Raw genomic sequence first — 15,591 nt, forward strand, 5'->3', positions numbered from 1 at the left:
CCCGAGGACCGTCAACAATTCTATGCAGTTCAGTTCAAGTTTACGTCCGTTTCTACTGGTCTTGTGTGCAATAAAACCACTGGGCATGGTTGAGGGCACTCAGTTGTAAATTACACAATTTGAAACAAAATAAAAATATATGTGCTAACTGTTTATTAATTCCGTTATATTTGCAGTAAAAACATCACTTTAATTCTGCTGAATTTACAGAAAGTATTGCACAACATCATACAGGGTGTCCCAAAACTCGTGATACCATTTTGAATTCTTATAACTTTCGTATTTCGCATCAGAAATAATTAACCCTGTCTAACTGAGGCATAATGGAAGTAAAGGTAGTTGCCCCTATCCCTGGATTTTCGCTCTAAAATGGAGCTGTTTGGCGGCGGCTTGCTTGAGCATTTTACGGCGACAGCTAAAAATCTGGAGGAGGTAGCATCAACCCCCTCCTTTTGTTAGACTAGGGTTACAGTATTTGTAGACAGAAAATATTTGACACCAAATTTGACATATAAAACCTACATAATTAGGGACCGTTCATAAACACTTGTTTGGGGGGGGGGACTGATGCAAAAAAAATTCATCGCGAACATTTTGTGGCATTAGATCTCAAAAATTTCAGCCCCCCCCCTTTTTTTGACATGAGGTCAATTATGGGTCAACCCCATAGAAAAGCATATAAACTCAATTTTCCCGGGAAAAATTGTGGTCATTTTGTTTCAAGGTTCCCTTAGGAGGGTCAAAACTTTGTAAACGGTCCCGTAATAAATAAAGTACAGTGAAAGATTTGTACATATTATGCACAAACCCATATCTTCATTTTGCATCGCCATGACCCGATCCCAAGTATCCACTACCTCCACTCATATAGATTTTGGACCAATTACCCACACTCAATTTAATTCAATTTCAATATTAAACAGTGGTCATAATTTACTTGAGTCAAAGCATTGAAAATAATATAGCGTTACTTTTTGGGACACTCTGTACATGTATAATCAATAATAAAGCATGTAACAAATTGTTTATTGTTAAATAAACACAATAATTTTCTTGACCCTGAGTCTTTTCGAGATGTTTGGCCAATTGACGATTAAACTTTCTTTGGTCGCATTAATGATTGAAAAAGAGTTTGTCATCGTCGAGAAGTTAGAGTTTGCATTTGAACCGAAGGCAATAGTCTACATAAAAGCTATTCACTGTCGTAGACCGACGTCATTTCCTGCCGAGGTCACAACTGCTTACGTAGTGATGGGTCACACTGTACACGTCGATGTTCTCCTGTTTGAAAATCAAGTTTTAGCCATTTCTTATGGGTCACTGCCTAGTAAGCTTTTGCAAGATGTTTTCCTTCTGAAATCATGAGGTTGCAGGTTTTAAATATGACTGGTAATTTAAAAATTTGATCTATAAATTATTTACATTGATACCGCCATTGTGATTCTCATGAAAGTGTGATCCAGTCGCTATATGGTAATGCTCCGGGGTCACAGGTGTGACGTCACGTCTAAGACAGCGAATACCATTAGTCCCATTGTTATCCAAGGTTTTTCTTAAATTACAATTATTGCCATGTCAGATTACGGACTGAAGACAATGTTGCAATTTCATATGATTTTTTTAATAGAAAAATGGACTCATTTACTTTGGTGTTAGCATTTTGAATCGTAACAAAAATACACTTGCTGACGGAAATCACTGAAAGTCATCGATGATGTGTATCCGCCCATTTCGACGTATTTTCGTCGTGTCCCAGATTAGCATCTTTCTACCCACAAACTATGGAAAAACAACAGGACAACTATAATGAAAGAAAAAAATAAAAATACTAGTTCTCGTCTGAAATTCCGACAACTAGACAGAAAATGCCATACTGCACAGGGCGGCAACCAATCACGGCGCACCTTTGCCCTGACGTCAGATGCGATCTAGTATTTTTATATCTGTCTAGTGCACACAAGATTGTCACATGTTTAGCATGTTTGGTGCTCATGGAAGCTTAGCTTGTGTACTAATGCTTTAATGGAAAAGAGAGAAAAAAAGGTTTAAAAAATGAACATTTTGTACTGTTGCATATGAATCTGATAATACAAGTATTTACAATAATTTAATCAATATAAATAGAATCTATATTTTTTATATCGTACCTGTACAATTCATATATACATTACGTCACATCACACATTAATTTGCGAGTCCATAATATTATCTGGACATAATACTTTATATGTTTCAAAATGTTCATCCTAAATATTTCAATTATATACTTGCTTCTCTAATTTAAACGTTTTTATTTTACAAACCAGAAACGTTTGGTGTATGATGAACAAAATAATAAGTGGGTTTTTTCTTACTGTTATTCTGTTAAATAACCTTGAATTGTGTGACACACATCTTCATCAGAAGAAGTCCTGATGTTTTGACGGACCCGCCCTTTTGGTTGAGCATCAAGAAGAAATCGCTTGAATTAAATCGCGACCAAGGACTGGAATTGCCAACCTTATACAACGCTCTCATTCGACCAAAAAATCGCCAATGGTCAACAAAAGGGCAAGTCCATTATAACATCATAAAACTTCTTCTGATGAAGATGTGTGACAGTGTCATACATCGAAATTACAAGGTAAGTTAAATTTGTTGTGCAGAAATTCAGTTTAAACTTTTAGAAATTGTTTATCACCAGCACGTATGAACTTACATTCGAGATGTAAGGAATTGTTTCAAAATTCTTGGTGCGCTATAAATTCAACACAGACGAAAGGTTATATTTTACTGTATCGGCCAAGATATCGTTATAATTTTTACAAAATGTCGAATAAAAGTTAACTACAAACCGTCTGTATGATTATGTAACGCGTGAAGTGCATGATGACATGCGATTCGCCGAGCGCGAGTAATGAACGAGGCAAACACGTCACCATAATTCAATACAGACGGTTCATACGTTGATGCTATTCGTCAATATGCAAGATACCGATACGATTTTTGCAGAATGCCGAATAACATCAACCATCTGTATGAATATGTAACGAGTGACGTGCTTGATGTGCGATTCGCCGATCGCGAGTAATGAACGAGGCAAACACGTCACCATAAATCAATACAGACGGTTCATACGTTGATGCTATTCGTCAATATGTAAGATACCGATACGATTTTTGCAGAATGCCGAATAACAATAACAGATTACTATAAACCGTCTGTATGAGTATCGAACGCGTGACATGTTTGATAATTATGCGACTCGCCGAGCGCGAGTAGCGAACGAGGCAAACACGTTACCACAAATCAATACAGATGGTTCATACGTTGATGATATTCGACACTATGCAATATGCCGTGATGATTATCATGATACATTTCAGTTTATGTTAGCCGTTGCTCCTTGGACCATCTTGTCGGAGAGAAACCAGCACTGCATAGGTTCTTTCTTTCCCTTCATGGTAACAGGACCACGATGCTCAAAGTGGAAGGACTCATCTTCATTTTCTGCTTGCATTAAACACCTGTAGCAATTAATCAAACACAAAACATGGTGTAAACACATTATACTGTTTATGAAAATTATACTGATAACTGGTTACATGTCATTTGATAAGTCCAAAATCTTGAAACCATGCGATAGAATCTGTGGGTTCTAATCTGAATTTAATTTAAACCTTGGAGAATATACACGCAGGTATAAAATTGTGTGGCCTTAAAATTGCTTTGTTAGTAAAGCTAAATAATGCAATAAAAAGAGCAGAAAATTGAAATGCAGACAGATCCTTAACCAGCGTCTTGTTATTGTTATTAAAATATAATACCGTAAAACCTCGTCTACAAGCATATAGAGTACTTTTGATGAAAGCTAAATTAATCCAGATGCCACCCGTCGACAAAATTATAATATTATGGAATTTGAGCAAAGTACTCTTGTAAGGCCAATCTATTGTATTGCCATATTTACGGCTGTCTCGTTTTAATTTAGCTTTCATCAAAAACACACTTTATGCTTGTAGACATGGTTTTACGGTATGTCTAGAAAATGTTTGTAATCAGATAAAGCTACCTTTGATATTTTTAATAAATTATTTTACAGGATTACAGGGTTAAAGTTATATTTAGTAAGGGTGAGCGCCGTGTTTGGCTTATTTGCCATTGCACTGTGTTGGAGAATAGAGTTCATAATCCGGAACTTTATTGCAAAATCGTGAATTTTTACATAAAAGACGCTGGATTATTTCAGGTCCTGATTTGTATCGTACATGTTGAAAACTGGACTTTGACCAAAACTGAAGGCGCAATTTTTGTCAAATCTCACAATGCCCCTTTAAGGTTGTTTATATGTTCGCTATGTTTTCCTCATACTGGCAAACCATCCCATAGGTATTCGTCAGTATGTAGAGATCACAACATATCATAATTACCTGTGTGCATCTTGCGATACATTGATACGTCCTTGCTTCCCTGTGGTCATTGTTCGACTGGTCAAGTTGACAGTGTTACCGAACAAACAATAGCGGGGCATGCGATGTCCGACAACACCTGTCACTACTTCGCCACTGTGGATTCCAACTGTAGTCTGAAATAACGATTATTTTTGAAAAATTTGAAAATATGTAACGATAACCCAAAAAACAGTAATTTATTATAACTACATTATAATGTTCTTTAAATGCATTTTTATAACTTGAAAACACCATTTCTATTTTCCGTTGTATATAAACTTGTCTGATTTTGCCAATGTTAAGAATTTAAGTTGCTGAAATTCAACACTTAAGAGAATAACTTAGTGGGCGCAACTCACTAATAACATAGCGCCCACGTTGTTCCACGTTATTTGAAACCCAACTTAACATCTTTCGAACTATTTGATGATAGATTCGTACGCAGAGGGGGGACATACCCTATCAAAACATTTCCTCCGGTTTTTGCTATTTTTTCAATAAAACGTCCACTTTTTGGAAGTCCCACCCCCAATAAATCCTGCGTATGAGCATATTTGCTACAAGTAAACAATTCAACTAAGAACTGCTAATCAAATGAATATGATCTTGAGTTTATAGCATTACTTAAAGCAAAGGTTGATGCAGCGTGTCACCTCAAATCTCAAAGTAAATACCCAAAAAATAAACTCTACCCAGAAAGTATCGAAACGATTATAGATGGCCAGATATATCGGGAACTTAAATATATAGCAAAAACGTATTTAATGTATATCAAGCACAGCTTTCGCCTGCGCATTTTGATACCTCTTTTGTTGCTCTACGATATCATTTGGTCGAGTTATGGGCGCTTGAGTGGCTTCAAGTCGGATTTTGAAAGTTGCACTTAGCTCCTATTCAAGCCAAATGCGTTGAACTGTGACCAATAAATGACCATTGCTTTTGATAGACAGTTATGGTGGGCTTCATGAAGAGTTCATGAGATAAGTCGGAGATAAGTAAAGGGTAGCAAGTATTGAAGTTGGAAGTCGAAGGAGTAAAATAAAGTAAAGTTCATGGTTAAATAAACAGAGCACATCGGTGTCATTTGTATTGATTTGGGGTGGGGGTGGGGTGTGTGTGTACACGACGAACGCATTTGGCTTGAAGAGGAGCTAAGTGCAACTTTCAAAATCCGACTTGAAGCCACTCAAGCGCCCATAACTCGACCAAATGATATCGTAGAGCAACAAAAGAGGTATCAAAATGCGCAGGAGAAAGCTGCGCTTTACATACATTAAATAAGTTTTTGCTATATATTTCAGTTCCCGATATACCCAGCAAACACAAAACGTTTTCGACATCATTCGCAAAAGGTTATAAAAGGTTGTCAGAAAACGTTTAAATGTCGGGTTATATAAAGGGTATATTAAGAGTATAAAACGTTTTCATAACCTTAAAAAACATTTTTTTTTAATTTACTGCTCAGCAAACAAAAATGTTTTACAGAAAACGTTTACATGTCGGGTTATATAAAGGGTATAAAAACGTGTTAATAACATTCTAAAAACATTCTTGAAAACTTGATACAAAACATTCTAAACAGAATGTTATTTTGGGGTTGAAAAAATATTTTGCGAAAAATGTTTGCCCAAAATATTTTCAATAACATTTTAAAAACGTTTCCATGACCTTTATATAACCCGACATTTAAATGTTATTAAAAGGTTTTGAAAAAACATTTTAAGAACATTTCTGTGTTTGCTGGGTTCAAATATTTTAACATAATGTTATTTAAGTATTGACGCAATATTTGGCAAAAATGTTTGCAAAAATAGTTTACAATAACATTTCTTGAAAACATTTTAAAATATTGTTGTAGTGTGTTTTCATACAAAACGTTTTAAAACGTTATCATGACCTTTATATAACCCGACATTTAAATGTTATTAAAAGTTTTTACCTTTTAAGCCAAAATATAACTTATTTAAAACGTTTTAAAAACGTTTTTGTGTTTGCTGGGTATCTGACCATCTATAATCGTTTCGATACTTTCTGGGTTGAGTTTAGTTTATTTGTGTGCATATGCAATCGCTGTGGATGCTCATTCCCAACTCTAACAACAACTAATTATTTTAAAAAGCTGTTTGGGCGTGCGTTAAATAGAAAAATCTTGTCAACCTTACCACTATTGGAACATTTTCCACCTTGACAGTTTTGCTAAGTTTGATCATTTCCAATGCCATACGTGCGACACACCGCGCATGATCAGGACATTGGTCCGGCAGACCACTCACAGCCATGTAAGTGTCACCAACTGTTTCGACCTGTTCACAAAAGATGAATAAAGGAAATGTAAAAAATAAGAACATTAAGCAATTCCTAGTCGTTAATGAGTTTCACTTTTTTATCCACGCTGGCTCGACCAACTGATCGCGTACAATTTAATTACGCAGAAGCATAAATATGACAGAAAATACTTTTATTTTGTTAAAAATTATTAAAGCGACATTCAGAGATATTTTTAGTGTAACTGTTTCATGAATAATATTGATCAATAAAGCAACTAGCTCTTTCAATTATTAGATAACTGTTTCTAATGAAAAAAAGGTCAACGACGTATGCTAGGGTACACGTACACATGGTTTTAGTATTGGTCCAGACTACTCGCGATCGAGCGGCGTACCGAGAGAGGGCGAGCGGAGTGCCGAAGGCGCAACAGAGCGGCGACGCTGCGTCATCGAGCTGCGTAACCACTTTCGTTACTGTGTGTGTGGGTGTGTGTGGGGGTGTGTGGGGGGGGGTGGGTGTGGGGTGTGTGTGTGGTACCCAGTAATTTCTACCTCTATGGATAATATAGGTCATGGTCTGTAATCAATAATATAGGTCATGGTCGACTAACTACGCTCAACTACTGGAACCAAGTTTTGATATGTGTCTCTCTTGACACTTCATCTGACCATTTCATTTCGGGTTCGGTTAGTAATGGTTGTTAAGGAGATTGTGGTCCTGCCATCACTAGCATCTACAACATGCTCATCTATTAACCCCAATACATTTGTACATTCATTGAATGACCTTTGAAATTATGAGTACAAAAACTCATACTCTGCAACTTGAGGTCAAATGTTGCACTACGAGTGTTTAATGGAGGTTATTGAACTATGTCATTGGGATGAGGCCATTGTGGTCCCTAGTGCATGATGGATCGCTGAATGTATCTTTAAAGTACCTTGAAGTAATGGGCGCATCCAGATATTTTGGCTCTCCCCCTAAAGAAGACATGGGAAAATCTTAATCTTTTTTAAGATCTGACCTCGTAAACAATGAGGTCAGATCATAGCCAGCAGTAGTGCATAGAGTATCATGCCTACGGATTTCATCACAGTCTTACCTTAGCACGCTGGTAAGCAGCGTTTGAGATGGTGTTAATCGATAGTCGATAACCGATAATCAATGATCAATTAGCTATGAATATTTAATTGGATTCTAAAAATAATGATCACGGACTCTCATGTTCAAAGGTGTGTGTGTGTGGGGGGGGGGGGTGTATACCCCCCTCGCATGTTGGTGCTCGCAATTGCTGAGGACGGCTTTTTACCCCTAAAGAAGACATGGGAAAACTCAAACTTATTGGGAATCCCATGTCTTCTTTAGGGTAGGTGCCGTTAATTTCTGGAATAGCCCACGGTTTGCCCCCCCACTTCAAAATCAGAAGCTTTTCCCCACCACGCTAGTAGATGCAATTGTTCAGTAGTGCTTGAGTTGGTGAGGTGGGGGAGAAGATATAATTACAGATAGTCGATAACCGATAATCAATGATCAAGCAGTTATAAACGTTCAGTTAAACCCAAACACGCAAATGATGATCAAGGAATCGCTAAGGATGATCTCCTTCTGTGCAGGGGGGGGGGTTGGTTGAAGGGGAATTGATAATCGATAATTGATTATTGATATTCAATGATCGATAATCAATTATCATTTATCGATAATCAATCATTAATTTATCCATATTCATTGTTGAAAAATGTATAGGCCTCCGCAACCGACAAAACTAGGAATCGCCAAGGATGATCTCCTTCTGTGCATGGGGGGGGGTTGAAGGAATTGATAATCGATAATTGATTATTGATTATCAATGATCGATAATCAATTATCATTTATCGATAATCAATCATTAATTTATCCATATTCATTGTTGAAAAATGTACAGGCCTCCGCAACCGACAAAACTAGGAATCGCCAAGGATGATCTCCTTCTGTGCATGGGGGGGTTGAAGGGGAATTGATAATCGATAATTGATTATTGATTATCAATGATCGATAATCAATTATCATTTATCGATAATCAATCATTAATTTATCCATATTCATTGTTGAAAAATTTATAGGCCTCCGCAACCGACAAAACTAGGAATCGCTAAGGATGATCTCCTTCTGGGTATTGGGGGGTGTTGGGTGATGGGGAATTGATAATCGATAATTGATTATTGATTATCGATTATCGATAATCAATTATCGATTATTGATAATCAATCATTAGTTTATCCATATTCAATGTTTGAATATGTATAGGCCTACACAACCGCCAAAACGGGATATCTGAATTAATTTGAAAAAATGATTTTCTCCAAAGTGCTAGAAAAGCACACTCTTTGATCATTTCTATGCACATCGTATCTCTTGCAACCTGAATGAACGAAATTTGTTTCCGTTTTGAATTCAAAAGGCTTAAAATTGACATTTTTCGTAAATTGAGGCTCAAATATTTTGTTCTGAATTGAAAAATCTCTCTTGGTATAAAATGAAAAATATTACGGATTTTGATGGTAAATTTCAAACTTTTTTATATCGATCATCATATCCATGGGCACGTGGTACTGTATTTTGAAAGCCATCCGAGTTTCCATTTTGACAAACGGATAGCAGCAAAAATAGTTTTAACATTGTCATCTATGGAAGAAAAATCACAAAACTGCCTTTTTCTCAAGAAAAAAAAAATGGGACTCGAAAATAAATTTTCTTCAAAATCGTTTTTTAAAATCTTTATATATGCTTAATAACTTAAAAAACAAAAAAAAATTCTAAGCTAATACTCCATGTAAATGATTTCCCCAAACCCAAACCCTAACCCTAACCCTAATGCTACTCATAACCCTAATCCTAACCCTGACCCTAATTTCGTGTACAAGTAGGCCTACATGATAAAGAAATAAACAAACTATGTTGCAATATCGGAAACTTAGACAATAATAGCCTCATACACCTAAGTCCGCCTGCTGCTTTCACTTCACTCTTTAATCCCTGTTATGGAACTGTGACAGAAGATTGATATGCAGCCTCATACACCTAACTCCGCCTGCTGCTTTCACTTCACTCTTTAATCCCTGTTATGGAACTGTGACAGAAGATTGATATGCAGCCTGTCAGAGCGTCCGAACTTTTGTGTCACGTGACCCTGCCTTATATGGGCGCATCCAGATATTTTTGGCTCTCCCCCTAAAGAATAGCCCAATGACGTAGTCTTTACTCAATGAAATCAGTGACTTCAAATAATGTATTTTCTTTTATGACTTAACCAACAAACAGAACTTGGAAATTGTTTTGATAGTTTGGACAGCGCACACTGGTGTAGCTAGTCCTGCAAGCGAAAAAACAAAACAGACTTCGGCAAGGAGGACTTTGCCCCGAATACGGCGGGTTCATTTGATGTCGTTGTTTTCTTTTCTCTTTTCGTCCGTGATAACTATTACGCCAAAGCCTTGGGCTACTAAAACCGGCCGAGCATTTGCAAGTCTGAAAAGGTTAGTCAGTCTATCAATTTTAAGGAGGTTTTATTATCGAGGTGTCTGTATGTAGCATTTAAAGATGCCGACATCTTTCAAACATGATTAAGGTAGGTTTGAATTGCTGGAAAAATGGAATACAAGAGCAGAAAAACTAAAAGCTTCACTTGGCTATGGTGTTATTTTTTTCTAAATAAGTACTGGATGTAACAAATGTGTTGCGCATTCGATATTATTTTTTATATTTCAGTTTGACCAATTCGGTGCAATGTCAAATACAAGATGCCGCTGTGATTGCGATCGTAATGGCTAGTTTAAAGGGGGGTAACCCTATTGGTTTTGGATATGGATTGTCTTTAAAATTACATAATAATATCAAATATCGCCTCCTTTATGCTGCTTTGTGAAAAAACGAGAGCATTTTCAGCGTAAATGTGAATAAATAGCCAAATTTGCAATCCAATACCTTGGTATACGTGAATTGCATTCTGGGCAGGCAATGACGAATGCTGACATGCTGTAGGCCTACAATGCCCGGCCCGTATTGAACGGAAAATGTGTTGTTTTTTCGTACCTTTTCAGAAAAAAAGGAAACAAAATATATTTCCCCTTGCAATATGTACATTTCAAATGAATATAAAAAAGTTTGGGTAAAATGGAGAGGAAAAAAAACCTTCCGAGACCTGGTTTTGAACCGGGTACCTCTCGGGTAAAAAACAAACGCGCTAGTCAATTGAGCTATTCAGCACACCACGCTTGCTGTTGCCGTTTTCATAACTATATACGGCGCTCCGTCTCCTCAGCAGTTAGTGTGGTTCGCTTTTTTCACAGAATGTGTATGACGCGAAACCAAAGTAGCTGTTGCGGTGACTGATATTTCGTTCATAACTCCCACCCAGAAATCCAAAGTATTTACCATTGTTTACAAACTGGTATACCTGTAAAAACCGCTGTGATTCATGATTTCTCCGGAAATACATCGACTTGGAGCGTCAAATTTCAGGATAGTAATGAGAAAAATAGTATCTATTATGTGATACCAAAACCTCATCAACAATGAAAAAAATCAGGGGGTTGATGCTGTCGATCGGGTTACGGACCTTTAAGCGGTAAATAATTTCTTCTTTTTTTTACTTCTGATAAAATCTGGAATGTTTAAAAATATCTATAAAAAAGGAAAAGAAAGTTTATTTATATCTGTAAAGAGGCCTTCTTTTTACCTTTTCACAAAAACATTCTTAAAAGAGTGGGCATTTGCCGGGTTGAAAAATGAAATGGCGCGTGTCGTCTGCATCAAGCTATATACGATCGTATTTGCTTTTGATCGAATGTAGAACTGTAATAAACACATTCTTTGACGCACGTGTGTAAATTAACACACTGATATTTAACATGACCCGACTGGTCAATAGTCACAAGGTAATTGCTTCAATTTTGAACTCAAGAGGCTACAATTCTATCGAGTGTTGCCAAACTTTATACCAACAATGCTTAGAATTAAACAATGACAACGTCAACTTTAACCCTTAACCTCAGGTACCTTTGACCCCTTGAGCACCTCGTCCACGAATAATAATAAGATCGATTTTCACATTAACAATTGGCTCTATGATACAAAATCAATTGTTAAGGTGCAATTAAAGAACCAAAGGTAGCGTAATTTATCAACATATGAGAGACATTGGCAACACTGATTGTGTCCATAAAATATCCAGCAATACAATGGAGAGTGGACGGAAATAGCAACAGCAAATGAACAAACTAGCGGAGTGTATTTGCAAAACGACTCCGGATATGGATTGTCAGGAAGAAGGTTTTCACCTAGTTAATTGTCCTGTCACTGTTGGTATATGTCATGCTTCGGGGACTGATATGAGTAAAGAATTTCATTTGATTCATATATCAGTTTTGTGGTTGTATGCCAGCTCTTTATACAAGTCGTATTGTGGTGAGACTTGATGTTAATGAAAATGAATGCAGTTTGTTGGTGATGGGTGGGTGGGTGGGTATTTCGATTGGTCACTTGGTCGGCTGATCTGTTGGTCTATTTGTCGGTTGGTCGATCGGGCGGTTGGTCAGTCGCCTGGATGTCGGTAGGTTGGCTAGTTGGTTCATTTTAGGTGATCTAACGATTCATTACACCATTACACTAACCTTATAAACCTTTGGGTTGTGTTCACTGAGAACATCAAAGGTAGTATAGATGTCATTAAGAAGATCCACAATAACCATCGGGTCGGAGGAATTCTTTTTGCAAAACTCACTGAACCCTGCAATACCGCTGAACATCAGGGTCACGCAATCAAACTTCTTGGCGGGAACCGGTCTCTTATGACGTAATTCGTTAGCTACAGGTGGCGGTAAAACTGAGTAGAGAAGACTGTCAAAATAATATTAGAAATTCATCATTTAAATTACAGGCGAAGCAGGTAAGACAATAGGTAAGACTGGTTTACCTGTGCACCCTGTGTTTCAGGGTTAGGGTTAGGTTAGGGTTATGGTTATATAATGGTGGTTTAGGTTTAGGGTTATAATTATGGTGGTTTAGAATTAGGGTTCAGTTTATAGTTGTGCGCAGGTTATTCCAGAATTATTCCGACAAAACTATTTACGCACATTACTGAAACCCAGCATCAAAACAACTGTTAGTATCACGTGGTTAAAACATGATACTGGTTGTTCTGTCTTCAGGAGTACATCCCATGTTAATAATATTGTTTATTATACAACTCATCACCACAACCAGCGCCATTGGTGCTGATGACCACGTACACATACAAGAACAAGAAAGGAAACGAAAAATAAATAGCGACTACCGATAAAACTAGACGATTTCCAAATGCATACCTATCTGTTTTTCCTTTTTCCAATTCTACATCTCTGTACGTTTGCTGCAGTTTATCAGTCAGAACTTCCAGTTTTTGAGTCAACTTATACTCGGCTTCAAACTTCTCTGATACCAGTACCAAATCTCTTGTGGCGTCATGCAATGGGATATCACTAAGATACAGGTGACGCCGACGAAGCTCGTCCAGATTCATTACACTGGGAGAGCAGAGGTACAGAATCTCATCCGATTCTGCAACATAGAACATCTGACCTTTCATCTTTATTGTTGCAGGTTTGACATTGGTCTCGTCGTCATATGCTTGTACTGCCATTCCCGGTTTACTTCCTAGCACAAACATAGTGTTCAGATGACTAAGAATTGATTTGAACGTAAAGTCCATGTGAGGTCTCATCATGAGAAACACATCTGTTACTTTGCATCTGTCTGTTCCCAACTGCGGTAAGACGCGCAGAACAGATGTTCCCGTCTGTTTTATGTACATATCTCTGTCAAACATAACATGAAACGGGAAAATACGACAAAATGTGGCTGGACTGATTTTGGGTTCTTTCGATAAACTGTCCAGATGCCGAGACGACACTCCACCCGAGCAAGTATCGGTCTCTTCTGAAGTGCGGCTTTTTTCAACAACGATAAACTGTACATGATCGCAATCTTCACCCTTATTTTTGTAGATGGTAACTACAATTTCTGAATTATGTAAAGCCTTCGCAACTTCACGTACCAGGCCAATAACTACATGCTCGAGTCCATCGCGCTCGGAGTAGTAGTGAAGGATCATAGCGCCATCGCTTTCACGCTTGCTGCATCTGAAAGATGGCGCACGCATGCCTGGATAGATTGAGGCCAAATGATCGTGGAGAGCATCGAGATTTTCCAAGAACGCTTGTGTAGTTGAACCAAGTACACTCAGGATCTTGTCGTAGCCGGATTCAACGCAGAAGTCGAAGAACATCTTTCCAAAGGCTTCTAGAATATCATTTGGGCTCATATCTGAAAAGATGTTATAAAAGAAATAAAAAAGAATTTATAAGAATTATTTTGTATACATACTTGCTAAAATAATACATTTCATTTGGTTTCATCTGCTCATGGAGGTATGAAACGAGGGCACCTTTAGGAGCCAAATGTGACAAATTGGTTTATCTTCATCTCCAGACATCTATGAGTTGAAATTAGATTAACTTTGTGCAAGTAAATTTAATATGTCTGGGATATCTAGGATATGAAAACATATTAACCTTTTAGCCTTTATTAACAAAGGAGAATTGGGTAACGAAAAAATTCTTATTATGGTAAGGATCAAATAATACGGTTGGTCAGTTTCACATCATTCTTGAAAAATGTGTGTTCATTATTTTCTAAGATAACAACATAGAAAATTTGTACCTGGTAAAATAATCATATTATCATTGATACATAATTATTATTATAAAAGGAGGTGTAAATAAATTCTGGAATATCCAAATAACCCCAATGAAAGGTATGAAGGCGCTATCCAAAACAATATGGCGTACGTATAATTCTGTAAATAATTCTTTGCACATTTGCACATAAAGTTATAAAGTGTAAGTAATTCCTGGAAGAGCCAAATAACCCTAATGTAGTCCGACGAGTAGGACCTGACTTTTTTCTTAGTTACCAACTATACTCTAACTCTGATCGCTCAAGAAAGATTAACCACAAAAATACACTAACCGCGCCTCCCGAACACTGGACTTTCGCGATTCGTCTTTCTTGCACCATGTCAGATAGTGATCATAGTGTGAAATGAGTATAGTCTGGTAACTTAGAAAAAACGGTCCTACTCGTCGGACTACCCTAATGAAAGGTATGAAGGCGCTATCCAAAACACACAACAACAACAACAATTATGGCATACGTACAATTCTGTAAATAAATATTCTTTGCACATTTGCACATAAACCTGTAAATTGTAAGTAATTCCTGGAAGAGCCAAATAACCCTAATGACAGGTCTGGGGGCGCTATCCAAAAACGCCACAACAACAATATGGCGTACGTATAATTCTGTAGATAAATATTCTTTGCACATTCTTCGTTGTCCTCCAGGTATCTTATCTACTTAAAATGCATGAGTGTGTATGGATGTCTTGAAATAGAACACACAGCCTACTAATCAGATAGATACGTGTATTAGAAGTAGCACAAATCTCGGCCACATTGAATGCCAACATCTCATGTAGAACAGAGACTAAATGGTATTGGTAGGCAGTAACACATTTTAATCTTTACCCAGAACACCAAGCGCACATAAAAGTTGAAAAAAAAAACCCTTGTGCATCTGTCTGGATTCGAACCGGCAACGTTTGTAATACTAACACGACGCGACGCGTTTACCAACTGAGCCATGGAGGAGAAGAAAGATTGAAATCTATCTGAAGTTATTAATACCCACAGGCTAATATCTGTGTCTGTGGCTCAGTTGGTTAGAGCGTCGTGCTAGTATTACAAAGGTTGCCGGTTCAAATCCAGCCTGATGCACTAGCTGCTCTGGGTAAAGTTGAAGTTTGTCCATTCTATTAGCT

At 37.3% G+C, this 15,591-nt stretch overlaps 1 protein-coding gene across 1 annotated transcript in view; it reads right to left on the minus strand.

Moving 5' to 3' along the window:
* Window positions 1-130: 130 nt before the first annotated feature.
* The window catches only part of LOC140160794 (guanylate cyclase soluble subunit beta-1-like), a 43,397-nt gene continuing 27,936 nt past the window's right edge, over window positions 131-15,591 (minus strand). Inside the window, exons 4-8 of the mRNA XM_072184100.1 lie at window positions 13,040-14,036; window positions 12,347-12,572; window positions 6,593-6,733; window positions 4,410-4,564; window positions 131-3,506 (exon numbers count right to left, since the gene is read on the minus strand). Of these exons, the coding sequence (XP_072040201.1) occupies window positions 3,362-3,506; window positions 4,410-4,564; window positions 6,593-6,733; window positions 12,347-12,572; window positions 13,040-14,036 (1,664 nt within the window). The 3' untranslated portion in view covers window positions 131-3,361. The remainder of the gene's footprint in view (window positions 3,507-4,409; window positions 4,565-6,592; window positions 6,734-12,346; window positions 12,573-13,039; window positions 14,037-15,591) is intronic.

This window comes from Amphiura filiformis, chromosome 9 (assembly GCF_039555335.1).
Source record: "Amphiura filiformis chromosome 9, Afil_fr2py, whole genome shotgun sequence".
NCBI lineage: Eukaryota > Metazoa > Echinodermata > Ophiuroidea > Amphilepidida > Amphiuridae > Amphiura > Amphiura filiformis.